Source organism: Castor canadensis, chromosome 5, assembly GCF_047511655.1.
Source record: "Castor canadensis chromosome 5, mCasCan1.hap1v2, whole genome shotgun sequence".
Lineage (NCBI taxonomy): Eukaryota > Metazoa > Chordata > Mammalia > Rodentia > Castoridae > Castor > Castor canadensis.
This window is the reverse complement of record NC_133390.1, coordinates 3,761,126-3,788,641: the sequence shown is the minus strand read 5'-3', so window position 1 is coordinate 3,788,641 and position 27,516 is coordinate 3,761,126. Positions and strand designations below refer to the sequence as shown.

Genomic DNA, 27,516 nt, shown 5'->3' with positions numbered 1-27,516 from the left:
CAAGCTGCAGCTTGATGGGGTTCTGGTGAGGTCCCCTTTCTGGGATGCAGATGGCCATTGACTCACGTGTCTTTACATAGTAGAAGGAAAGCAAGAGAGCTGCTCTCTGAGGCCTTTATTTTATTTATTTATTTTTGAGGTACTAGGGATCAAAACCAGGGCTTCAAGCATTCTAGGCAATAGCTCGTCGCTGAGCTACATCCCATAATCTGGGGCCTTTTTAAAAGTGCACTAATCCCATTATGAGGGCTCCACCCCCATGACCTAACCACCTCCCAAAGGCCCACCTCCTATGCCATCACATTGGGGTTAGGGTTTGAACACATGGATTTTGGGGGGACAGAGTCTACTGCAGGGGTGTTAGACTGGGAACCCTCAGGACCCCCAGCAGAAGCCTCTCTGGAGGTCAACATTGACCTTATCTAAACTGCCTCCTGGAACACAGGTTCAAAGTTACAGAATCTCCAGGGGTGTTGTGGAAACAGTGAAAAGCAAGATTAAACCACCCGGAACCTTAGCCAACAAAACTAACCTTGGACAAGCCAATAAGTAAAAGTGACCAAAGACACTTTAAAGGGAATTGAAAACACTGAAGAGGAGTCAGATATGGCCACATTTTGATTTCAGCTCTCCCGGTTGCACTATGACAAGGGTAAAATAGATGGTATTATTGCTTGTTGGCAGGTGAGGAACCTGATATCCAGAAATTTTGGGGGCTTAGCAAGGGCCCTGCATGCTTTCTACCAGCATAGTTGAGGCTGTACCTTTTGTCTAGTCCTCCTCTTGGTTGCACATGTACCTTTGCAAATAAGAGTGACTGCAAAGCGACTAAACTTGGTCGGAGGATGGTTCCTGAGGCCTCAGTCCCACCAGGTACATCTTTGGGAATCAGTCAGTACAATGGTTTACAAAGCCCGCCCAAGCTGTTACAAAGGGCTGTGTTCTCTAATACCCACTTGCATCAGAGCTGCTTCTCGGTGGCAAATTAAAATGTCCCCACGGACAGGCTCTGGGACAGCTGAGTTTTCATTGCAGAAAGGAAAACTTGGGGAAGTATGCTCTGTTCCACTCAGGGCCAAAGGAGAGAGAGCCTGGGCAGGTTTGTCAGGTGGAGGTCATGAAAACAAACAGGGCCAAGGGCCAGGCAGGTGCGGCCTCAGGATGGTTCTGAGGCCTGAGGGACTCTGTCGTCAGGAGACCTGGTGGGGCCTGAGGTACCATGAGAAGGAGCTGTAGCCACACAGGAAATGCCTTGGTCCCCCCTCTCCTTGACATTTGCCCTAGAACCATTGCTATGGCAGTCCCAGCTTCAGCCACCTGCTGGCACACAGGTGTGGTGGAGGTGCCTGGTGACATGGGAGAGGTGTCCCATGCAGAGCCAGCAGGGCACTCGCAGGTCGAGAGTCCTGGGAACTTACTCTCCAGGGGCATCACTAGAAATGAGTCCTGCTGGCTGCCTTCTCTTCCCTCCTTGGGCTCCCACTGACTCAGCCTCAGGCCAAGTGTGGTCCTTCCTACGCAGTCTTCTGGTTTCAAACTTCTGATTTTTAGTTGCTCCTTTCAGAGCTCCATTCCTGGTCAGGAAGGGCCAACCTGGCTCTCTGAGGTTAGGTTCTTGGTCAGGTTCTTTGCCATGGCCACCCGACTGTCCCCTCTGAGATCCTCACTCCACATATGATGTGCAGAATGTGTGCCTTCCCTAGGCCAAGGCCCTGCCACCACCACACTCCAGAGCCTGGCTCCTGATTTCCTGTGGAGAATTGTGGATCAGGTTAGAAAGCTTCTCAAAGTGTACCTGTTCCCTTTCTGGGGCTAAGGTGAGCTTCTGTCTGTCAGGGTAAAAACACAAGTCAGGGTCTTAAACTACCACCGGAAAACACTGGTGAGAAATGCCCTCAGGCCCCAGTCAATAAATTCTACAGGACTTCAGTGAGACCCTCAGGGGCCGGAGGCTTGTGACACAGACAGTCACAGAGACAGACACTTGCAAATGCCTCCAAAAGGCTTTCCTGTCAGCTAAAAAACAAACCCTGCTCTTGTATGCAGTTAGATTATGAGGAAACAAGACAAAACAACCTGTACCTCACTTCTGCTCCACACAGGAAGAACTTCTCAGAGTTAATGATACACCTTCAGCTTGTAATGAAGTCTCTCTGCTGTTTTGTGTTGCTATGACACACTCTCAAAACCCAGGTGACTGACAGTGAACAGAGACTGGTGTGGCTCTTGGTTCTGGAGACTGGGTTAGGGTTGGTTCACCTTCCACAGCTGTCCTATTTGAGTTTCCAACTCATGAATTTTGGGGACGCAATCAAACCAAAGCAAGCCTTCATTTGAAGACCACTCACGGCCTTGTAGACACACAGACTACTGTTATGTCCCCAGGCCTCCAAGTTCAGCTTCCATACTAAACTCCTCCTTCAGCACCGGCCGTATCTGTGTCCTTGGAGGTTTAACATAAGATGTCACTGTGCCAAGCAACAGGGAAGCTGCTTCCCAGATGCGTCACCTCAGCCTCTGTCCCCTTTCAGGTCTGTTCCTGGCTGCTTTGATCAGTTCTTGGGTTCTTACTTATTCTAATTTGTGTTTAGATTAGTACCTTGGTAACCCTGATAAGAAAGTACATCAAGAGATGGAGGAAAAGAAGGAAACCTACACACTAAAGCCTCAGCCTTGTTATGGGAAGTAAAATCCAGGTGAGAGCCAGGCATTTGCCAGTGAAGAAGGTGCCAGGGACCTCAGCTCTTCCACACCTTGTCCTAGGGCCTTGGGGATCCCGTTGCCCAGAGCCAAGGCTAGACCCTTGTCAGCCCAGGAGGAGCGGGAGATGGAGGATGCTTTTCGGGACTTAGACTGTGGTGCTCTTCAAAATAAAATGTGCAGGGAAGCAATTTTTATTCTTCATTTCACATATTCATATTTCTGTTTTTTCCCTAAAGTCAGTGTTCTCCGTTCTGTTTTTATGGTCAGCAGTTGGTTACCACAGACCAGCCCTTTGGCTTTCTTCCCATCCCAGTGTGTGGACACATCCCCAGGCCAGTCCCATCACCCTCCTTTGAAGGACTCTTATGGCCTGGACCCGGCAGAGGATTGAGCGGGTTCTGAGGTCTCAGGTAGCCTCCCCATGTTTTCTTTCTTTCTTTTTAGCTTAGGCTTTGCCCCGAGGCACGTGATGTTCTAGCATTTAGCATATCGCAAATTTGATCAGCATCCTTGTGGCTTCAAAGTCTTCATCAAGAAATGGGGGTCAGCGTTGGAGGAGGTGTAGGAAACATGGGGGGAAAGTCAGCCAAGGGTGCCCTGGCCCTGGGCCTGTGTCCCTAGGGCTGGCTCTTCCAAGACCCTAGGGACCCAGGCTCTGAGCTCACTGCCTCATCCCGGTCACAAGCACCCCGATTCCGAGCGCTCACCACTGATTCCATCTGATATCCATCTGGCTACTTGTTTCCATCCATTCCTTCATCGCTTCAGCATTCCCTAGGTCACAGCCAGCTGCTAGCCGTGTGCTTCCTGTGGCTGTCCCTGTTCTGGGTCACACCTGAGAAGAACTGCAACCTGCCTTAGGTCACACCCTCCTGATGTCCTCCTGACCTACCTTGTGGCCTCAGCCTCACTCTGGCACCGGCTGTGCACACTCTGCTTCAGCTGCATCACGTATCTCTCACTTCCTGCCCCAGTTTCTCTACTGCCTCTGCAGGGAGCTGGCACCACCACTTGAAGTGACAGGACATTTTCTTCTTGGGGCAGACCTGGGCCAGTGGGTGGCAGGGATGGAGGACAGATGACAAATGCTTGCCTCTGTGTTTGCTCTCTCATGGATGCTTTCCTTGGTCTTCAGAGGGTCCCTGCAGGGGGAGCTCACCATCCCACACCACACTCAGGTCCCCCTTCTTCCCTGCTTTGCCTCTCCTGAACCCTTCTGCAGCCCTGGAATTGCTTCCCAACAGAAACCACTAGGTAGAGAGCAACTCATGTTATTTAGGGGAAATACTAAGGACAGCCTCAGAGCCATGGCCACTGAGATGGGGACAGGTGCCCACAAAGAATTAGGGAACGGTGAAGTGAGTGCCACAAAAGGGGCATGTCTTTGTTTTGTTTTTTTGGCAGTACTGGGGTTTGAACTCAGGGCCTTACACTTGCTAGGTGTGATGTTGGTATTTTCCTAGATAGGGTCTCACAAACTATTGGCCCTGACTAGCCTTGAATGGAGATCCTCCTGACCTCTACCTCCTGACTAGCTGGGATTACAGGTGTGAGTCACCAGCACCAGCTTCTTTGTAATTTTAATGGTTTGTTTTCTTCTAGTACATTGGAGTCATTGAAAATATTGACAGAAAGAAAAATAGGGATCTCCTTAACATTATTTAAAGTTTCAATATTTTATTAACACCATAAACAGAATGTATTATAATTTTACTTTCTTATTATAATTTTACAAACACAATGGTATTTTCTTTGGTGGCACCAGGGTTTACCACAATAGTATTTTCAATATCTACCTCTTTGTTTATCTCATTTTTCTGTTCAGATTGCTGTGATGTTTGACGATGTCTCTTCAAATCATGATCTAAAGTAACTTTAAATGTACATTAAAGATTATTTTCAATATCAAATAACATCAAATATTTTCATAACTTTAAAACTACTTAGTCACCTGATCAAAAGAAATGATTACACATGGCAATTTTCTCATTAAGTGTTATTATAAAATGGCAGAAGCTTTATTAACATTAAAATTATCTAGGAATCGTCACTTCATTGCGTGGATCCAGCGTCCTGGGTGCTGGTTCACCAGTTTTATTGGTGTTTGTCAGTTTTCTCCGTACGCAGGCAAATCGGTTCCTGGTCCCTCCTCCTGGCCAGAAGAGCACCTCCTTGACGGGGCTGGGCGGGGGCTGCTCCTCGTGCTTTTGGTCAGTCACCTGTACAGCCTCTTCGTGGCGGGTCTGCTCGTTCACTAGCTCTTCTTAATCTATGCAATCTACTCTTCAACTCATTCCTTGAGTTTTCAAATTTTTCACATCTTTTATTTTTCGTTTCTAGAAGTTCCATTTGTTTCCACCTGTTCAGCCCTGATGCCCTCGGCACTTGTCATCCTTCTTGTACCACTTTTCACTTCTTTAGGAGTCTCGCAAGCACCTATCACACACCCGGCCTGGACACCTGCAGTGTCCCCACGGCCTCCAGTGCTCTGCCCGTCCTGTGGGCTTGCCTCCTCGTGTGCTGAGTGTGGGCTCTGGCCTCACAGAAGCCCATGTCAGAAAATTCACAGATAGCATTTTCTTGCTAGCCAAGGACACCACAGACTTGAAACCAGGAGCGGGGGCCCCCAACAGCACCCCTCAGGTTCAGTGACTTGCAAGGACTCACAGAATCTGGCAAATAGTGGTGTCATGGTCTTGATTATTTATTTATTACGGCGACAGGATACAGAGCAGAAGTAGCAAGGGAAGAAGATGCAGGATGTCACCAGGAGTCCGCTTCCAAGGGTGGGACCACACAGGGTCCTTAAATCCTTCTGCACCTTCTTGTGGCTCCATGAGCAAGATGTTGCCACCAGGCAAGATTCTTAGATACATGGTGCAAGGCGGTCAACTGGGGTCTGCTACCAGCCGGGACCAGTGTTTCAGACTCTCAGAAGGAAAGCAATGGTCCAGGTGCAGTAGTACACACCTGTAATCTCAGCACTCCGGAGGCTGGAGTAGGAGAATCACGGTACCAGGCCAGCCTGGAATACATAGCAAGACCCTGTCTGAAACACAGAAAAGAAAAGAAGGAAGGGAGGGAAGGAAGGAGGAGAGCAAGAGGGGGAGGAGGAGGGAGAGGGAGGAAGAAGGAGAGGTAGGGAGAGAGGGAGAGAGAGAGAGAGAGAGAGAGAGAGAGAGAGAGAGAGAAATTGGATTTGGATGTGGGAGAGAGGAACACTGGGCATAAGCTTCCCAGTCAGTATGAGTTGCTCGGGCAGAGAAAGCGCTGTCACCAGACACTGCGAGAAGTCTTGAAATCCCTGTACCTCTTGACAGGGAGGGGCTGCCTGGCATCCCTGCTGAGGACAGCCATCTCAGGCTCCCTGGAGAAACTCTGTTTGCCATTCCAGCCCCACCCCCAGAGGGTCCCCATTCAAGGTGAGTCACAGACTCAGCATCCCAATCGCTGGCCGGGGCTCCGGGTGCCCCAGCAGCAGGGCTAGGAGGGTCCATCCTCCCGCAGCCCAGCTGGGCCCCGGCTTCCAGTGCTGATGCTTGTGTGTCTTATCAGCAACCAAGTGTGGATGGGAGGGGGGCTCAGAGTGCCTCATCCATCACGCATCCAAATCCTCTGTATTTACTTTACATTTTTAATAAACCTCAGTAAGAAGCCAGATGCCGGTGGCTCACGCCTGTAATCCCAGCTACTCAGGACTCAGAGAACAGGAGGATTGTGGTTTGAAGCCAGCCTGGACAAATAGTTCATGAGACCTTATCTTGAAAAAACCCATCACAGAAAAAGGGCTGGTGGAGTGGCTTGAGGTATAGGCCATGAGTTCAAACCCCAGTAATGCAAAAGAAAAGAAAGAAATCTCTATTAAGATCTATTAACCCCAGTTATCCAGGCAAAAAAGGAAAAAAAAAAAATTCACAAGCTTTAAGAAGTTGTCATCCATGAAATAACTTTCTAACAGAAACCTTGGAACCCGTTTCTGTTCCTTTGTCAGGGAATCTGCTTCCTGGCTGCCTAGTTTCTTCCTTTCACCCTCCTGCCTCACTCCTTCCTCTAATCAGGCCAACTTATCCACTAAGCACCATAGGCACAGTGCTTCCAGCTTGGCAGAGCCATGAGAGTGGCTTTATTTGAAAATCAGGAGAAAATGACCTTTTAGGATTGAAGATTTTTTTTTCATTTTTAATCCAACCTACATTATAGTTGTCCTTTTATCACTGCAGTCATAAAATATAATTTTAATACCTTTTTTTTGTGGCAGTACTGGGGTTTGAACTCAGGGCCTCACACTTGATAGGCAGGTGCTCTACCACTTAAGCCACTCCAGCAGCTCTTGTTTTTGTGTGTTAAGTATTTTCGAGATAGGGTCTCATGAACTATTTGCCTGGGTTGGTTTCAAACCTTGATCTCTGCCTCTTGAGTAGCTAGGATTTAATACCTAGCTACTGGGTTTAATACCTCTTTTTTTATGGAAAAAGGCCCCCCTCAAGGTGTCCAAAATGTAGCCCTACCCTCACTGTATTAAGAGCGCGCACACACACACGCGCACACACACCCCACTTACTGGGGACGTAAAATCCTCATAGTCTGGTGTTTTAACGCTGCATTAGAAATGTGAGTATTCCAAAGAAGACCATTTCCAAGTTGCATGAATTGTGAGACTGTTTCTGGGCTCTGGTGACTCTCAGCTGTCACTCTGAACCAAGCCAAGTAAGTTTCCAGGGAAGACCTTCGGAGAGCCTGTGTTCCAAGTCTTTTCTTGGTGGTCGCCACTGTTACCTGTAGCCTCTCACTCCAACAAATCAGGGACGGTCCCCATGGGATGTGTCTAAAGTGGTGTGCGCGTGCAGGGGCTGGCAGATAGCCCAGCTGGTCTCAACGTCAGGACAGCCTGGAACACAAGTTATTTTGTTGTAAATGCAAGGGTGAGCGGGTGCTTTGCACTTTATGCCCTCTCACCTTACCAACAAATCAGACAAAAATAACATTAGACTTTACACATCGTTCAATAGTCTGCCCTCGGCCTTTGATTTGGTGAAGAGAGTGGCTCTTGATCAGCTCAATGAAGTCAACTTGGAGACCCAACTTTAATGTTATGAAAGCCTGCTTTTTTTTTTTTTAACCTTTTACTCCTTAAATTCTTTATTTTTTGAATTAGCGTACATTAGTAAAATGAAGAGCACCAGAAATGTAATATATTTGGGGGACTCTAAAGACTTTTTTTTTTATTAATAAATACAGCCTCTTTAGGGACAATTGACTGAAGAAAAAAAAATGAATCACAATGAACTTGGGGGCTTCCGACATGCACAGAAGTGAATGAGTGACGACACAGGCCGGGGCTGGGCGGGAAGCCTGTTCTGGGGTCTCCTACTGTACGTGTGGAGGAAGAGTATCGCCCGAGGGTAGATTACGAGGTAAGGCGAAGGTGTACACTCGGAACCCCAGAGTAACCACTAGACTAAGAGGGCGAAGCAGCAGGGGGTCCAGCAAACCCCTACCTCAAAAAGGCGATTGTTGCCAAGGGAAAGGAAAAGGTTTGAAACAAATCGTATTCTGTTGGTAAAGCAAACAGCAGTGAGAGCAGGAGGAAGGTTTTCAAAGTCGCATCAGTAGGCCTGGAGCAGTGTGTGAAGCGGTATTGGGACCCCACTACTCCTGTTCCCCCACTTGACCATGAGGTGAGCAACTTTGTTTTGCCAATGCTAGAATGTTCTGCCTGACCACAGCCCCAAAAGCAATGGTGCCTGCCACCCGTGGACTGAGCCTCTAAAACTGGGAGCCAAAGCAAACCCTTCCTGTAAGTTATTTCAGGTATTTTGTCAGTGACACAGGGCTGAGTAACACAGGATCCTACTGTGGAAGATGGGGGTCAATGGCTAACTGCATGACACCCAAGGTCAGCTTTGACAGGACTCATGCTGCTTCATCTGTGAAGTGCTTCTACAGCAACACGGGACCTTCCTCTCCCACCATCTGCCGGGTTTGAGCAACACCTGCCACCTAACTTTTTTTTTCCAATTCCCTAGAGCTTATGTTTGCAAGAACAGGCCAAGATGTGCCCCTGGCTGGGGACATGGTTTTGCCAAGGAGGATGAGACAGGAGCCTGACAAACCCAAACCTCAAAAAGACAAGAGAAGGTTTTAAAGAAAACAGTATTTGGTGACGAAGTGAACAGCAGGGTGAAAGCAGGAGGAAGACGTTAAAGAATCATGGCCAGTCCCCAGTGCAGTGCTCAGGAAAGATGCTCCCATGAAAGGCGAGTTTAGGAGACTGGCGAAGGTAAACCAAGCCACCAGAAAAGGAAGGGCCCGCGGCCTGGATCCACTGGCCAAGGCAAGGTCTGTCTGCCCTTCCCTCCTCTAGCGCCTTTGTGAAATGCCCACGCTCAGCTCTCACGTTACAGGGAAAGCTAATATAATACGGAGGGGAAGATATCCCCGTGATACGTAAGAGCCTCGCTAGAAGGAAAAGTGCGACAATGCTGAAGGCTTTAAATCTGGAAATAAAACTAATTTACCAACCGTGTGCTGAAATATCAATGCTTACAAATTCTTTTACTGTATTAACAGCCCCTCCCCCACACAATCACTGTTGAAAGTAAAGAAAAAGGTAGCTTAACAACTACTCATTTCAACAGGAATGAAAAAGGTGGAAAGGCACCTTAAGGTGGTTTTAATCAAACACCTGTGATGCCCAAATAATGGGAGCTTTAATGCACACTCAACTCCACAGCAACTTAGGATGGGGAAAATCGAGTGTCTTCACAATCTACAGGAGGACTTCTTCCTCACTGCCACGCACCATCAAAGTGCAAAGCACAACAACGAGACTGTGACGCAAAGCAAAATACAGTACAAATTTATTGACTCCAATCATTCTTACTCAAGATTTAAGCAAAGTAAACAGACAATAGAATTGGATACAAGTAAGCAATGGATTAACCTTATTTTACTATGAATTTTCAGTTCGAAAAAGCTCATTCCAAAAAAGTTGAATGATTTACTCTGCAAAGGCATGACAAAACTTACACAGTTATAAAGTCACTCATTTGTTTACCTTTAAACAATAAGCGTATATTCAGTGAGAAGTGTGAGCTAGTTTTGGATTAATGTCAGTAACCAATGACCACTGTCTTAGAGATAGTATTAACCAAGAATAACTAGAAATCAGAGAGCACTGACAGATAACCGAAGAGCATTGACTCCAATTATTTTCAAGATTTACGCTAAAATACTTTGGTTCCCCAAAGCCTGTCTCTTAATGGGAATTGTAAAAACACCTGACATTCACTGTTTTTCTCCGCCAGACTGACTGCTGGTCTAGTTTTCTCTCCAGAGAAAACTCCCAGTGGCTTTCCTTCTAGCTGCAGCCCTGGCTGGGACACTGGAGGAGCAAAGAGCGCAGTTAAAATTATGCAAACGTCAAACTTCTTAAAGTGCTAAAGCCACAAAAGAGGAAAACCTATTTTTTAATTTTCTTAAGACAAGATTTCACTATGTTGCACAGGCTAGTCTCCAACTCCTGGGGCTCGAATCAACCTCCCAAGTAGCTGGGACTACAATTGTGCATCACCACACCCAGCTGAAAACCTATTTTAAAAACTTAAATAAGTTTAGTAGCCAGTGTCAAAGAACACTTAATAAAAATGTATATTAGCATTATTTAAATCAATAATGCATCTCACAATTATTCAAAAAACATCAACGAGACATCAGCAATTTACAAATTGACTTGTAATATTCCAGTAACAGTTAACTGAATGAAATGTATAAAGCAATCTGTTAGGAATGATACCCAACTATTTTAGTACTAAGAATCTGAAAACGTTTGACTTTGTAAAGTTCTGCATTACAGTTGCTCACACACATGCACGCACATAGCAGCCCACTGGAGGGAACAAAAAGACCAGTGTTGGCTCTGCCAGTTGTACATTGCCCTCGCCCTGACTTCCAGGAAAGGGTGCAGTTATTCTTGCCCCACAGGCCCTACTCTCATCAGCACCAACAGGGGCTCCAGCAGATTTAGGTGACAGCCAGTTAAGTGCTGGGCAAATCTTTACAGAGAGGCTATAAATTAAGTATTCTAACAGAAAACCAGGACAACTCACCTCTCCCCTCAGATGCAAATGACATCGAGTTGTTAGTTGTACATTTGATAAAACTATAAACGCATACCAGACAATTTTTAAGGTGAGTATTCTATTAATGTTGAGTACTCACATGACTTAAAACTCACACAATTTGTTACCTCCATTGCTTACTCTGAGTGGTAAGAATCCTGTTTTATGCTACTCCCTCCTTCCCCACATAAAGAAAATGACTCAATAACAAGTTCTCAGATTAACAGAGAATATATTAAAACATTTTACATTCTTCCCACAACTGCATAAAAAAAGCAGGCATCCTGAATACCTACAAGGACTAATGAGCTTTCTACACTTGCAAAAATTAATTACAATCAGAAAAAACATTTACAAGAATATCTTTACTATCTAAAGATTTGCAACAATGAAAAACCAACTTATTTTACACCAAGTATTTGCCAACTGGCTGAGATAAACACTCTTTAAAAAACTGCTTACTGAATAAAGCAATTAATGTGTCTTTCATTATTTTACTTAACATTTAAAATAGTTATGTGAGGGGAAGCATTTTTTTGACCACCAAAATAAACTCTTTCAGCCTAATGCTTTTAATAAGGTACAGTATAAAAAGCAATAGAAAAACCAGAACTGCATTATAAATGTTTTTGGTTCAAAATTTTATTGGAAATCTTATATTTCTTACCTACACAAAAATTGCGAACTAACGAGACAAAACACTGGTAATTTTTAAAATCTAACAGATATGCAGAACCTATATTCAGATCAAAAATATTTTTTTACTGATTAACAATATTAGTTTAAAAATCTTCAAAAATGTAGCATAAAGGTTCAAGTCCTTGGGGCTGAACTTTCCATGTCAATAGCGTGTGTCACGGATTATCAGACACTCTACGGCCATGTAGATGAGGGATGACTACTTGGGAGACTGTCTTCCTAAAAGCACTGCCAGCGTCAAGACGCTCAGTGTGAGATCGTGCTCTATGAGGAGGGGTGGCCAATGTACGATGATCCAGCCTGGCGTTCCTTCTGTTTAAAGGGCAAATGCTTTTGTTTCATCTTTAAAATGCATAGATTTCAAGAAAATATCAAGATGGCAAGAATCAGTAACTGCAACCTAACTTTATTTCCCTTCCCCATCAAAATTAAGAACAAAATAGAAATTCCTAAAAATACTTGGGGCCTTTTGGTAGCTTTTTCAAGTGAAAGGATACAAGGCAAATTTTCATACAGAATCTCTATAATGTACAAAGTCAGTAAGTATTGTATAAAAATGCTGTTTCAATCATCAATACCTTTCCTACCACTGGTGTGGAATGTTGGGAATAAGAATGAGGGGCACAGTGATTTTTTTTTTTTGGCTGGAGTGCAAACTTAAAATTATTTTTCAGTCATAGTAGCTGACTTTTAAAATGTGAAATAACAGCGTGTAAAAGTGTATAAATTCGGAGACTTAATCTGTATCACTATCTTAAAAGGATTTTGTAGTTTCAATGTTTCTTTTTTATATTACCCTCCCCTCCCAAATGAAATAAAAATTTTACCTGTTGAAACACTCTGTTGAACTTTGGATAACACTTACTGAAAGATTACTAATTATAACTTACACAAAATAGAAAAAAAGCCCAAACCTTATGGACCAAAATAAGTAGCAAAACATTGTGGACCCTTCATAGTATTTTAATACATATTATGAATAGTAAGAGCAGAATCATTCTGCTATTGACATTTGAACCACCACGGACTCCAAGACATTCTAACAGGTCTCCACAAAAGACAGAGAGGCAGGAAAAGGTGTATGTCATCTACACTGTTGTGGGAGGTGTGCTGAAGCTGTGGGTGGTGCTTCTTCCCTGCTCTGAAGTCTCTGGAAGGAAGGGGTGGTCTAGAACGTGCATGGCTGTGCTGCCTCTGTGTGCGGGACCTATCTAAACACAAGTCCCCATCTCATCTGCTGCACTAATGTGAAATTCAAAATGAGTACCATATGCTTGCGTTGTTTTTTGTCCCAATGACACTCAGATTTTCAAGCTGCGACAGCACAAATCAGAGGACACCAAGCACCTGTGGTCCTTCAAATTCGGCTCTGAATTCAGACTGATGTGGTGTACACATCAGCTGCAACATAGTGGCTTTTACAAGGATGCCATTTGCTGCTGAAGCTCTAGTGAACCGACTGTAGGGGACTCTGCAAATCAGGTTCTATGTCTCTGCCTCCCTCAGGGCATGACCTTCATTCATTATACTGAGAGCAAGTTTGTTATTTTATAAAAATGTAAGTGTGACTATTGCTCATTTTAATTTCTTACAATTTTCATACAAAAAGAAAGCTCTACATTACCACAAAATACCAAATATTGGTCTTTATCAAGTGCCAGGATAACTTATTAAAGTTGAGGTTTATCTTTTTTTTATTGCTAGTTAGTCTATGCTCTAAATCAATACTGTGAAGGACTCCATTTCTTCCTGATACATTTTTGGCCTTAAGAACATGGCTAAGGTTTAACTAGGACTTAAAGTGTCTGAAAAGAACCAAAAGAAGGAATACTTGGATGGCATTCCGCTAATTAGAAATCAGTAAAAAATCAAAACCTCAATTAAGTGATTCTACTGACACCCTAGAACGACTCCTGTAATTCACCCATGGAGACTGAGCCAATCTCAACAGTGATGAAATCAAGCTCTTTGTTGCTTGGCGGTCCAGAGCTGTAACATTCCAAAGTTTATTTCTGAAGCCGAGTGAGGACATTTCTAACTAACTCAGTTTATCTCAAACTTAAATTCAAGCATAACAATTTCCAACCTTTATTATTCTTTTGTAAAAACTGCAATGTGTTGTAGGACACAGCTTGCAGGTCAGGGGCCTCCTGCTCTCAGTGGTCAGAGTGTGGCCCCTTCAGTTGTGTGTCTGCTCGTGACTCCAAAGGCTGAAGGCAGTCTTGAATGTCCTGTGGCACAGCTTGCACATAAACTGTCTTTTAAATGTGATTGCTGAAAGGGGCGGGGCGTGGTAGAAGAGTGTGTCTGATTCCTGGGGTGCAAACGGCTTCTCTGTGGTTGGGGTGGGGTTCTCAGGCAGGCCTGTGGGGCTGTCGGGCTCCAGGGGCTGGATCTTGGGCAGGGGTGGTGGTGGTGGCAGCGGCGGTGGTGAGGGTGAGTTTGTGGGTGCAGGGCATACCTCTGCCTCTTTATGCACTGGCTCTTCTGTGGCCTGAGACATATGGGACTGGAAATGACTCCAGAGACGGAAGTTGGTGCGGAAGGCCTTGTGGCACACGTGGCAGATGAAGGGTTTCACAGAGCACAGCAGCTCCTGGTGCCGCTCCAACTGCCTGTGTGCTGTGAACATCTTTCCACATTTCTCACAGGGCCACAGGCCAGCCTCCTTGCTGGGGCCCACTTCCCTGGGGGTGGCATTGGCCTCAGGCACCTCCTCCTCAGCCTCCTCCACGGGCTCTTCTTTGACATGGATTTTCAGCTGCTTAGAAAGACTCAGGTCTTCAGGGAGACAGGAGGAATCTTCTGAATCAAAGTTCACTTGCTCTGAAGAGTCACTGAACACGGTGTCCTCTTTTGGTGCAGCAATGTGGTTTACCTTATTAGGCTCGGGTGGAGCCTGAGGCCTGGAGGCGGCAGTCACTTCACCATTGTGATCCAGAGCAGGCAGGGAGACGTTCTCAGCAGGAGCCATGTTGTTCTGGTTATGCACTTCCACCTGGTGCCGCCAGATGCTGAAGGAGGACTTGAAGGTGCGCATGCACTCAAGGCAGGTCAGCTTCTTGTACTCACACCTGTCCTCATGCTCCTGCTTCAGTGCGGGCGAGAAGAACCTGAGGCTGCAGTAAGGGCAAACGGTGGCGTTCCGGCACAAGCGCTCGTGGTTGCCTTGCTCTAGAAGAGAAGAGAGCTTAGCATTACAGAGGCGGCACGGGTAAACCTCCTTGCTCTCTACCGCACCTGCCAGAGGAGCACGCTCTTTTGGCTTAGCAACTTTATTTACTCCAAGGGGTCTTTCTCCCGGGTGCATTTTTATGTGCTGCTTAAACTGAGAGAGAAAGCGGTAGGCCTTTCCACAGTAAGAACAAATGTACGCCCCCTTGGCTCGGGAGCGCAAGTTCCTCTTGATGACTTGCTGTGCTGGGCAGCTACTCGGGCCCTGGAAGCCAGGCTTGCCGCGCCTCAGCTTAATGATCAGGGCTTTCTTAATCTCCCTCTCTCTCACTATGTCAATCAGCTTTCTTTGGAATTTCTCATCCAAAACTGCATGGGAGCTAGAGGCTGGCGACGGGTTCTTCACTACGCCGTGCTGGGTCTGACAGTGTGTCCACACTTTGAAGTTGGTGTGAAACCTCTTGTGACAGATGTCACAAGCATACGGCTTCTCTGGGTTATGGTACATGTTAGCATGGCGGTGAAGACCCGCTGTGGATCTAAAGATCTTAAGGCAATGCTTGCATTTAAACTTTTTATTTGGTCTTGTCCCCTCCAACTCACCAAATTCCTCTCTGCTTAAGTCAGAATCTGGGAAATTGCCGTCCAGGGGAGGAGGGCTCATGCTGTGCTCACAGTTGTCTGCTGAGACAGGAGGCCTGTGCTCATGTGCCCGGGCCTTCTTAAAGGGTGACCTTCGGTCTGCCTGGAACCTCCTCTTTGCTGGGAGTCTGCTCATGTCCTTCTGGTCATCTTCTGTTTTCAGAGGCAGGTCTCTCGTGGCTGCTGTGGCTGCATCCCCCACCGTGACTCGGATGATGTCAGATGGGTCCGACAGTGGGCTGCTGGGCTCGGTCTTGATGCGCACATCAGTCACGGGGGAGGCCCCCTCCCTGTCTGTGGACTGAGAAGCACTGAAGGACCTGAGGCGATGTGGTTGTGGCACTTGAGGCCTGTCATCTAGGGCTGTTTTGTCAGCACAGTCTTTTAAAGATGACTTTTGAGAGAAAGCACAGAACACATTCCCTGTTGCACTGTTTGGTGCTGTGGGTGACCCCTGGGATGATTTCAAGTCTATGGCGGGTGAGCAGACAGGAACCTGGCTATCCACAGACAGTGACCGTCTGAGGAGGCTCTTTACGAGTGGGCCACTCCTGTCAATGCCTTGGTTCCCAGAAGCAGACCCACTGGATGGGATCACAAGGCCCAGCTTGGAGTAGTACAACAGGTTTCTATCCTCACCCTGACCACTTCCTTGGTTAGCTTCTTTTAAGACATAAGGAGTCTCTGATGAGCTACGAAGAGACAGAACAGGTGGCCGTGGCCTTTTCAGAGCCAGCTCTATAGCTTTTCCCTTTGGAAGCTGACCACTCACACCTGGTTTATCATCCGTGGCGTCTCTGTCTTGCGCAGGCTTTGAGGGCAATGCTGCATTTCTTTTCACCAAACTGCTTCTATTAGGCTCATCCAAAGTCCCAGAATGCTCAAGAGATTTCGCATACCCCACAGCGCTATCTTTCGGCCAGCTCTTTTCAGTTAATGACAGGCTGTGAAGAGGTTCCACTGCCTTTGCAATATGTGGCTTGCTGCTACTGGTCTTGACTGCAATGCTGGGTGAGGGCCGGGGAATGTGGCTCAGGTCAGATAGATTCTGACTGACAGCTTTCCCTTGTGCTTCGCTTCTACTCTGGCACACGATGACACTTCTCTTTTGGGAGCTACTCTCGTCATCTTCTACCGACACCCTTTTTCTGTTGGGACATGCAAGAAAGGGGGCTTGTGGGGCTTTGGAGACGATGTTGGTCAGGAAGGAGATCCCAAGGCTATAGCCCAGCTCCTGCACAGCAGCCAGGCTGCCCTTCTCCACGAACAAGGATGAAGAATAAATGTAGTTCAGAACATTATCGAAAGCATCTGGTTCACAAAAGTCAAGCTGAAAGACAGTTTGTGACTCATTTTCCTTATTTGTGAACAAACTCTGGAAGTACTCGCTGCTGGCAGCCAAGACGTTTTTATGAGCTCGGAACTTCTGGTCCCCAACAATCAGGAGTACGTCACACAGCTGTCCCTTGAGCCGCTCCTCATTGAGGGCACTGAGCAGAGAGATGGCATGCGCTGGGTTGATGTAGTGCAGTAGTCCCTCCATCGCTCGCCTTATCTGAAAGACAGAAGTGAAATCATCAAGAGTACCATGGGGGGAGCTCTCTACGGCGGGAGGAGCTCTTCAAGGGCAGAGCACTCCACTGTTTCCACAGGGCCGATGTTCAGCCACCAGGGCTCTCTGAACAACCCTACTTAAATAACACTGATAACAGAAAACATCTCATGGTTTAGGTAGGTTATCAGCCATTAAAACTGAAAACAATTAGGAACCAAAGACTACATCTTATGCATTTTATTCTATCAAAATGCTGCTAGAACTTGGCAGGTATAGAAGTGATATTTGAAAATAAAGGTTTATTATTTAGGATCCTTACCCACTTGATGCTTGGTTCTATTTCTTATTAATTCAGAGAATACATAAGAGTGAATTATCAAAACTCCTAAAATCTATAATTCTACATTACCTTTCCTTATATATGTAAACATAATGTGAATGTTAACAATGGGTCACTAAGTCAGACCTTTAAAAATAGGTAAGAACTTGGAAAGAGAAAATCATTTGTTAATTACCGAATCAAAGTGTTTGGTTAGAAGTCTGATGCAATAAAAATGTTTGTTTTTCTTCTTCTTCTTTTTTTTACTATACCAGGGTTTAAACTCAGGCCCTACACCTTGAGCCACTTCACCAGTCCTCTTTTTGTGATGGGTTGTTTTGAGATAGGGGTCTCTCCAATTATTTGCCTGGGTTGGCTTCGAACAGCGATCCTCCTGACCTCTTGAGTACCTAGGATTATAGGCGTGAGCCACCAGCGCCCAGCTGGTTTTCTTTCTTTCTTACACTAATTTGTTTTCAAATTTCTTGAATATTATTTTCTTACCAAATCATGTTCTCAAGGAGTGTACAAAGAACTTTGGTCTGGCTTTAAGCTAAATTAAGGGGTTTGAACTAAGGTTTCACTGAAATTATCTTCAAATCTGACAATGAGACATGCAGGCCTGGGGGCAAGAGTGAGTGCTGGTACCAGACACTCGGTTGAGGGGCCAGCTCCTCCAGTGCGAGCTGATGTCTTTAGGCAGGCCTGCTAGCCGCTCTGTGTGCAGGCCCCTTGTAGGAAGTATGGTAACAACTGTACCCTCTTGCAGGGGTGTGGCAAAAATTAGGTAATCTGGAATCTAAAACATAGCAACTGCTCAACAAATGCGAAATCAACTTTCAGCATTGTAGTAAAATAGGCATTTAATTCAGTATCAAAGAAAAGGATCTAGATTAACCCCACCCCATGCTCTCAGTGAAGAATGCATGGCTCTCCACATGTGCCCCTCCACACGGGCTTCTGTTATGCTAGCACCTCATCTCAACGGTTTAATGCCATCTATTAAAAATACTATTACAGGGCCAAGAGGTACCTTAGTGGTAAGGCACTTGCCTACCATGCATGAGGCTCTGGGTTTGATCACCAACACCTCAAGAAATATTGTTGACATTTATTTTTATTAGAATGGATCCAAGGTGACTGAGAACATTCTGCAAAGGCACACTGCAGATGAACCATGTCTAGCCCCAGCACGCCTGTAGGTTTCCCTCTGGCTTCAAGGGTTCAGCCTCTGCTGGTCACCTCAGGCCCAGGCTTTTTGGAGGACCCCAGAGAGTACAGTATGGCAAGCTGCCAGCTTAGAGTGATCTGCATAGTACACACCTCGCAGCACTCTTGCTTTCTGGCAAGATGCTGATGGGGGCAAAGCTCTACTGCTAGTGATGAAGCCTTTAGGAAGGCCACAAACCCATGCCCAGGCCAGAGCCCACCTGGTTTTCCTTTGTTCCTGCCTGCGACCCTTTCAATTAATGAGAAAATGTAATCCTTCTACTGTGACTGCTTGACAGAGATACTTTCCCTTCTCCATTAGACAATTTGTCCACTCCTCCTAGTATTCTATCAGAACCACAATCTATCTGTGTACAGAAACCCTTCTCATCTTCACAGAGGTCAGGAAAAGAAATGAGTTGATAATGCCGTAGGTATCAACTCAACCATGTATTGGCATTTGTAGCACTATGAATTAATGCTGCCACAGGGAAAAGCAGCAGATCAAAAGCAAAGATTGGACAGGTATTTGTCAAGTGGGTTCTTAAACTCAACTTAGTGGTTTGAAACTAGCAATGCAAAACAAATAAAACTAGGACAGAGCAGACAATGTCAGAATGCACCAGACGTAGTAAGAGCTTCGGAAAGTTGTTTCAGTTATAGACAGACATATCCACACATGCAAGTGGGCACTGAGTTGAGATATAAAATGCATCCCCCCTTCCTGAGGGAGAGTTTGACCACCAGCGTACTGGGCTACCCAACTGCTCTGAGCCTCAGTCTTTCCCACTGCACACGAGGGACAATGACAGCAGCTTCCATACAATGCCATTGTAAGAATCAAATGAAATTATAACTGCTGTTACAAATGGCACCAGGAACTTCTCATGTCATTCATTCATTCATTCATTCATTCAACAAAAAGCATCTGAGAAGACTCAAGGGAGTGAGGGACAAGCCTGGAGATTCTAAGGGAAGACTGCATTGCAGAGGGAGAAGCCAGATGAGATGGGGTTGGAGAGAGTGAACTGGAGAGCCATGGATAAGGACAACTGAGAAGCAATGAGGAAACAGACCATGTAGGGCTGGTGGGCTTCTGAGGAAGATTTACTATGTAGACAATGGAAGACAGCAGAAGATAATGAGGGAATACAGGGAGGAGACAGACAAGAAAAGTGAGGGCATACCATGGGACAAGAACAGTGTGTGCAAGGTCACAGACAGGACTGCATAAGGCATCCCAGGTGGTTTCACCTGACTTGAGCAAAGGATACACATAAGGAGTGTGAGGCTGGAGAGGGAGATGGAAGCACACTTTGGGAACTAAAGTAAGATCACAGGAGGATTATAAGCAGGGGCATGACATCTTCCATTCTCCCCAGGATGTAAATCTAGGTCTGGAGAGAGGAAAGAGGGTGCTGGGTGGTGTGGACTCCTCACCTTCATTTAAGGCACTTCCTTTTACATTTTAACTCAATTATTATGTCTTGAAACAATTTTTCTTTTCTTCCTTTTTGCAGTACTGGGGCCTAAACTCAGGGCCTTCAAGTTGAGCCCCTCCACCATCCCTATTTTTGTGAAGGGTTTTTTGAGATAGGGTCTCACAGAACTATTCACCCAGGCTGGCTTTGAACCGTGATCCTCCTGATCTCTGCCTCCTGAGTAGCAAGGATTACAGGTATAAGCCACCAGCGCCCAGCTAAGAGACAATTAACATTTTGAATTTTTATGTTTTACCCACAGTAAGTTATCTGTTTATTGAGTTTAACCACTTCACTGAAAATATGAAATGCTACATTGCAAATGTAGGCAAAAAGGGAAAATCACAACTGCTGAGTATCATGTGATATCCAGCAAACCTCAGCGGCTGGTAGAAGTGCAGTCAATGTCTCTGCTGTCTAGCCCTCAGGGAGGCCAGTTTTGTTGCTGGGTATACTTCTTCTCAACCCATTTTTCTGATCCAGATAGAGCAAATGTGCTGGCACACAAACCCAGCTCCCTCCATGTCTTAATGATGCACGAGCAGGATCTTCCTTTAGGAGACCGTGTATCTCATGTTGCTGCTGCCACCCAACGCCTGCTCCTTCTCCACCTGACTCTCTGATACAGAAGTTTTGTCCCTTTAGCCATGGCAGAAAAACCCGGGAGCTTTTAAAAGGAAAGTGAGTGAGATGTGAAAGAAAAGCCCTGTTTATGATCAGCAAAAAAAGCTGAAAGGAAGCTCCCTGGAAAACCAGATTCTGAAGTGGGGCTGACTTGCTTACCACTTGGATTCCCCCACAAAAATACCTTCCCAAACTCTGCCTGAACTGTTTCTATTTTATGTTGTTTCCTGAAGATTCAAAGTGACAGAATCATTATGGTTAACAGCTCATGGTGGAAAAGCCTTTAAACAGCCCTGTCTGGTATGTAATTTTATAAAAGCCTTTCTGAGAGCTAGTTTCCTTGCCTGTTACTAACAGGGATAGCATGACCTGTACCACAAGGAACTTCCATGAGGCACAAATAAGCAACATCTGAGAGTCCTGGTCTGCACAGAGTGGCCCATTTGGCAAACACACATCTTCTGTCCTTCTTTTTCCTTTCCTGAGCATCTTTGTGGGCCTGTTCTACATCAAGCATCAAGAGGTGCTAGTGATAGGAGATGAGGAAGTTAGCTGGCATCCTGTGTTCAGACAGCAATATGATAAAGAACACAAGGAGTACTATGAAAGGCCCAATCTGGCCAGGGGTGGGAGGGTGGACAAGTGATTAGTGGGGACATCGGGGAGGATTTGGGACTCACACTCTCTTGACCACGACCCTAACACCGACGGCTCCCTTCCTCACACTTCTACTATAGACACAGCTCCTAGAGCTTAAAAACTCCTGAAGCTTGCCCTAGCCCAAGTTCCAATTCTCTACAAGGACCACAAAGCCCTTCACAGCTGGATCCCAAGAAATTGCTTCATACCATCACCTCGGGTACACTAAATGATAACTCCAAGTATTTTCCCCCTAATCCAAGTGTTACATCAGGTGCCAGGAATGATGTCTGAGAAGGCAAAAGAGAAGGTGGGCAATTTAGAACACAGAGCCTCCTAGGAACAGAAGCAGAAGACAGTGACGCAACAGCCACACACTCAATACAAAGACACTAAGAGTTGAGGGGCAAGAAAGGAAGATGGAAATGAACCAAAATAATCTCACCTACTTCCAAGCTAAGTTATCATAGCTAAGGAGCGCTGTAACTTAGTTTGGCTCTAGGACTAGCCCAACAAGCTCTTACAAACAGTAGAGAAAACTTTTTCTTCAAAGCCCAAACACTAACCTAAAATTGTCCTCTAGGAATCTGGATCCTTTGGAATGTTAGAGACTGCTTATGGAACCCCAACCATGATACTGGAAAAAAGAGGGGATGCACGTAACACAAGGCAAACACCAAGCTGGACACTCAAAGCTGCTCCAGCTGACTTTGGAACATAAGCACACATACTCATTCCTAAGCCCTCACCTCTGAATTTAGCCCTAACCCTCTCCAGTTGATCTTAACTACTTGATGACAGGAAGTTGGCTCTAGGTTACAGTCTCATCTTCACTGACTTGGTGACAATGCAGACATCCAGAAATTATCTAAAGCTCCTCAGATTTTAAAGCTAAACTAGCTTACCTGTTCCTACACAGGGAGTCAGGTTACTACCCTGTAGTCTACCTCATTGCATTTCTGGTCTCTCTCTTTCCAGTTTGAATTTGGATCAATGGTGCAATCTCTGTCATGACCAGGGGAATAATTCCGCTATAACCCAGTTCAGGCTCTTAACTGCACTGCAGTGAGTGGACTCTGGTCGCAGCTTTTGTTGGTCTGTTCTGGGCACCTCTTCCTGCAAATAGCTCCATGATGTTGCTTTGCAAGAACACTCTTGCCCTACCAGTACAGTCTGGTCGTTGTAGGCACACACTCAGAGCCAGGCCAAGGAGAAACCTTCTCCCTGGACTATGGTCCTGAAAACAATATGGAGCTGCTTTGGTTCAATGATGGCCTGAAAATGCAACCCACTAGCGGCTATTGCATACATTCCTGGAATTAGTTTTTTGTTCTTCCTGACCCAAGTTTTTTTTTTTTTTTTTAAACTTTTCCTTAAGCCCCAAGAGCAACCACATATCTTTACAATAATTCCCTTTTCAAAGTCAGCCAGTTTCTGTTCTCGTTATGAAAGAACCCCAACGAATGTTTCCACGTGGTATTCACTCTTCCTGTCATGCCTTCCAAACCAGTATTTTAATAATGCTGCTGCCAGACTAAGCTTCCTAAAGCAAGGCTTTGATCGTCACCCAACACAGACATTAACTGTCTCTTATTAATCCAGCTTACTCAACTCTTCTATGTGCAAGGCAAGGTGAAATTATCTGAAACACAGAGGTGCTCAAAACAGATAAAGCCCCACTTTCTAGCATGGTAAATGAAGTGAGGAACAAGGAAACTAACCAAAAAACGTAACTTTCGATGTGCTAAGAGTCCTGATAGAAATGATGGGCGTGACAGCCAGTGCACTTCCTAGGGATGCAAAGGATGGTCAGAAGTCACTTTGATAGGTTTTGGTTGAGACAAACAGAGCCAGCCTCTGCCCTGGTTAACATTAGACTACAATGCAATATATTACAAACATGAACCCCTGCTTTCAAGTAACTTAAGTTCTTTTCCTTAGTTCTTTGTGATAGTTTTCTGATTCTGATACTCTGTCCTTAAGACACAGCCTGACCAGCTGAAGCATCACAGACCACATCAAACTTCTCTGCAGCTCACTCAAGCTCCAATCCTCCAGGCAGCCTGTTGAGCTGAGCCATGAGCCCTGTTCATGTTGCAGTCTTAACCCTTGGCACCTCAGAACCAAATCATATTTAGCAATGAGGTCTTTACAGATGAAATTAAAATGAGGGAATCAAGTTAAAATATGCCCTAATCCAGTAAGGCTGGTGTCTTTAAAAGGAGAGGAACCAGTTAGGACCCCAGGAGAAGATACCATCTGAAGCCAAAGAGAAAGCCCCAGAAGGGAACATTACTTCTGACATCTTGGTATCTCCCAGCCAAGAGATACATTTATTTGTGAAAAAATAAATTTGTGTTGTTTATACCACCCAGTCTGTGTTCTTATTATAGACTGGCAAACAAGACTCCTCACACTCCAGTCTCAATTCATTTCTGCATCCTTACTGGGATAGCACCCCTTACCATCTACCTCCAAACTAGCAGACGCAGTTTTGTGCCACCTAAATTGTCTTTCCTACCTCTTCTTTACTTGGCTACTTTCTGTAGAAATATCCAGCTGAAATGCCACTGTCTTTACAAAGCTTTTGCAATTTGTCCCTAGCCAGCAGCTCAGTCACTGGAACCACCACAACACTCCATCACTCTGTAATAACCCCACAATGATTTCTGCACATCTGCTCTCTGAGGGGACTCCCTAAAAGGGACAGCACTTGCTTTAATCTGTGTGTTTCTAACGCCAAGCACAAGGCCTGGCAGGCATCTACTGCGTAAGAGAACAGACCTGGCCGTGCTTACCTTTATCTCTCCAGGTTCTGTTACAGCCCAGCATGGGGCATTTTCTTAAGATCTTGTGGCTGTACCAGCAACTGGACAAGGACTCTCACACTTGCATCTGTGTTCAGACTTGTTGAGATTCCAGCCTCTTAGATGCCTACTGAACATTCATCCCTGCATATTCCACACATCCTCTACAGCATTTGTGACTGGCACCCTGGTGTTCCCACCCTCACATCTGCTTATCTTTCACAGTCCCTACTTAGTTTGATATGTTGTCAGCCAAGTGTCCTCAGCCACAAATCCCTTCTCTTTCTTTACCCTTTGACCCAATCACTATGACCTATAAACTCAGTTCTCAAAGAGTTTTAACATCTGCTTCCCATCCCTGCGTGCCTTGGGTACAAGTAAAATGGTCCCCTCAATTATGTCTTTCTCTTCTGGAATCTTCCTCAATAACCTCACCCCTCTTTTGTTACTTTTCACTTTCCATTATCAGTCTGCACATCTTATATTCCTCACTATGTAATACTGTAAATTCCTCAGATGAGAGCTTACTTTCTTCAAATTTTTACTTCCATAGAATGAAGCACACCATACTTTCAATAGTGTCAAAAGACCGAATTAAACGTGCTACTTTTAAGCAAACCAACGCCTCAAATTTCTACACTCACTTTAACATCAGTATTTTGGGGTGAAGCTAATTAATGATTAATCGTTAGACGTGGAGGCAGCATTTACTGGAAAAAAAATTAAAAATAGTTTTCAATGAGAAATCTTTCTAACACATGGATTAACCCACTTTTTGTCCTCGTAAGCAAGGTAGGACAACAAACCCCAGAACTCATGACTCAGGGTCATGCTGGTGAACAATCACTGGACTATGCTGTAACACACATGCCTGCAGACGCCAGAGGTGAGCAGAGCTGTTAGCTCGTGCACTAAGGCAAAAGAACCCAAAAAACCAAAAAGCAAAACCAGGCTGTGCTGGGGCTGCCTCCCCGCTACCGCCCCTCAGTCGGAGTACCTGTCTAGCCCGCCCGTCCCCCCGCAAACGTGCAAGCGGGGTGCTGTTCTCCAGAACCCGAGGCCCCGGGGACAGGAAGTGCACGGGCCCGGGCGGTCCCATGACTGCAAGGTGCGGTCTCTGCAGATGGGCACAGGTCGCGCTCCGATGAGCGAAGCCGGAATGGGGGTGGGGGGTGGGGGGTGGGGGGTGGGGTGGGGAGAGGATCAGGAGAGCCAGGCCAGGGTCACGGGGGTCTTTCGTGCTGCGTCTGGACCCGCTCGCCTTCCCCGGGCGAGAAGGGCTCTGTCCAGCGGGGCAGGCAGCTGGGCGCAGAGCCCTGGGGCAGGGACAGGGTCTTCGCGGGCTCGGGAGGACTCGAACGAGCCGCGAGGTCCAGGTGTCTGCGGGCCGGGCCGGATCTGGCCACCGGGCTGTCACGCGAGAGAGAGCCGCGCCGGGGCGACACGGGCGCCGTAGGTGCGGGTTATCTCCACGGCCACCCACGCTCGCGAGCCAACCGGCCGGGATTCACCAACCCCACACCTGCCCAGTACGGGAGCACGTGCCCTTCCCCACAGGGCGTTGCAACGGCTCCGCGGAAGAACGCGCGCCCAGGCCCGGCGCGGCCGCTACCCGGGACAACCCGGCCAGGTTGAGCAGACAGCCGGCCAGGGCGCCGGGCATGCGCAGTGGCGAGGGCGAGGCCAAGTGCGGGCACGGAGCATGCGCAGTGCGAAGACACAAGCGGCTACGTGGGAGCCCGGGCATGCTCGGTGAGAGCCACGGCTCCGCGCACGCGCAGAAGCGCCCGGAGCCCGCAACCCGCTGGTGGAGGAAAAAGAGAAAAATCACCTCAGAGTTACGTCAAGAAAGGCCGCGTTTTGCGGGGAAGCTGTAGCCCCCCACAGGGCCCCGTAGTTCTCCTAGAGCGAGGGGCGTGACAGTTACTCACCGCTCTTTAACCCCGGAGCAGGCGCCGGGCCCCTTTCCGCTCACACTCGGCTCGCGCGCGCCGCAGCCGCCGCTGCCGCTGTGATTCCATCCATCTTGAATTTGACGTCATCCCACACCAGGGATGAGGTCATCGCAGGCAGCGCTCGTCACGTGCGCGGCGCTGGGATTGGGCGGCCGGCGCCGGGGGGCGGGGCGAGGGGGCGCGCGCGCCGGGGGGCCGGGAGGGCGGGGCTGTGGGAGCCGCGCCGGGGTTCCGCGGCGTCGGTGTCCGCGTCCGCGACCAGATCCCGCACCCGCGGTCCCTGCCTGGGGGCGGCCAGGCTGGGAGTCCGGGGTCGCCTCTGCGAGGACGCCTGGCAGAGGCCACCGTGGCTGCCGGCGGTGGTCGCCGCGGTCATTTTGCGGTAGTTGTGCCCAGCGCGGCGGGGGCGGGGGGCGCGGGGTGGTGGCGCTCAGGATCGGCTTCTGGCTGGGCCTTGTGACTGGAAGACCCCCTGGGGCGCGGGGACCCCGGGGACCCCTCGGCGTCCCAGAGGGAGAAGGCGAGAGCCTTGACGTCTGATGCCCTGAGTGTCGCGAGGCGCCGGCCGGGGCAGTGACCAGATGGCCCTGTCGCTGTCGCCGAAGTCGCTGTGGCAGATGCGGAGTTGGAGCATTGCCCCTCGAGTTTTCATTTCCTCCTGACCTGGTCTGATCGCCGCGGACGGCGCAGAGAACTGAGGCAGAGAAGTTCTGCTCCCTTAGATTCAGGGGCGCCCGGGTTATCGACTCCGCGTGGCATCTGCCTGCCTGGACTTAAATTCTCTTTTTTTTTTTTTTTTTAAGGACAAGAAAAGATGGAGTTAAATGAGGCAGCAACTTATTCTCGGCGTCCCTAGACTTAGCTTCCTTGCATGAGTAGGACAACTCCATTTGTTAGACTTCCCTTACTTTGAATTAAAACCAGATAACAGAAATGTGAAACCACCAGCTCTAAAGAAAGGCTCTCCAGTGTAGACCAGCCGCCTTCCAAAGTGCAAATTCCTGGTTCTAATCCAGCTTCCATACTTTTCCAAGTCTATGTTCGTTTCCAAATCTAATTTTCGAAGGTTGAGTGTCTGCCCCTGATCCTCGGTAAAATAATATATGAAGCATTCGAAGAGTATGGGGAAAATAATCTTGCATTGGGTTGATACAAATGAAAAACTCGTCCCCAAATTAATAGCTCTTGTCAGTTGTTTTAGTTTCGTTAATTCGAGACTTGTCTTACAAATCTCACACCTAAAAATTTCTCCTAAAGCTATTTAAGAACTTTTAAAAAATGCCTTTATACTTTAAAAAGATGATAGACAGCATCTTTTTAAAAGGTCTTGAATTTTAGGGTCACCTGTGAGGAGGCTGAGGGGGTAGACACTGTTTGCCTCTGCTTTACAGGCAGGAAGATCGGTAGAGCCGGATGCCCAGCTGGAAGCCAGGTCTTCAGTCCTCAGTTTACTATACCCCGTGCTGAAAGCAGCCTCCTTCCTTTGAGTTTTCCTTGTGAGCTACCTGTGTACCTGCTGTTTTCAAGCCTTAGTCTCTCCTTAAAGCCACAGGTCATCAGTTCACTAAAATCCACCTAAGTGCCAAATG

General features: G+C 46.9%; 1 protein-coding gene across 4 annotated transcripts; it reads right to left on the bottom strand.

Annotated features, from left to right (window-relative positions):
- Window positions 1–9,536: 9,536 nt before the first annotated feature.
- Window positions 9,537–26,034, bottom strand: Zbtb21 (zinc finger and BTB domain containing 21). Of its 4 annotated transcripts, XM_020175669.2 has the most exons (3): window positions 24,970–25,142; window positions 15,300–16,893; window positions 9,537–14,696 (listed from the first exon to the last, which is right to left on the bottom strand). In XM_020175669.2, the coding sequence occupies exons 1-3, from the start codon at window positions 25,069–25,071 to the stop codon at window positions 13,702–13,704; spliced, it is 2,691 nt and encodes an 896-aa protein (XP_020031258.1). In that variant the 5' UTR covers window positions 25,072–25,142; the 3' UTR covers window positions 9,537–13,701. The 4 variants fall into 4 exon arrangements, with proteins under 4 accessions (XP_020031258.1, XP_073928707.1, XP_073928706.1 ...); XM_074072606.1 differs by lacking the exon at window positions 24,970–25,142 and adding an exon at window positions 25,904–26,034 and having other exon boundaries at window positions 9,537–16,893; XM_074072605.1 differs by having other exon boundaries at window positions 9,537–16,893.
- Between the last annotated feature and the right edge of the window lie 1,482 nt (window positions 26,035–27,516).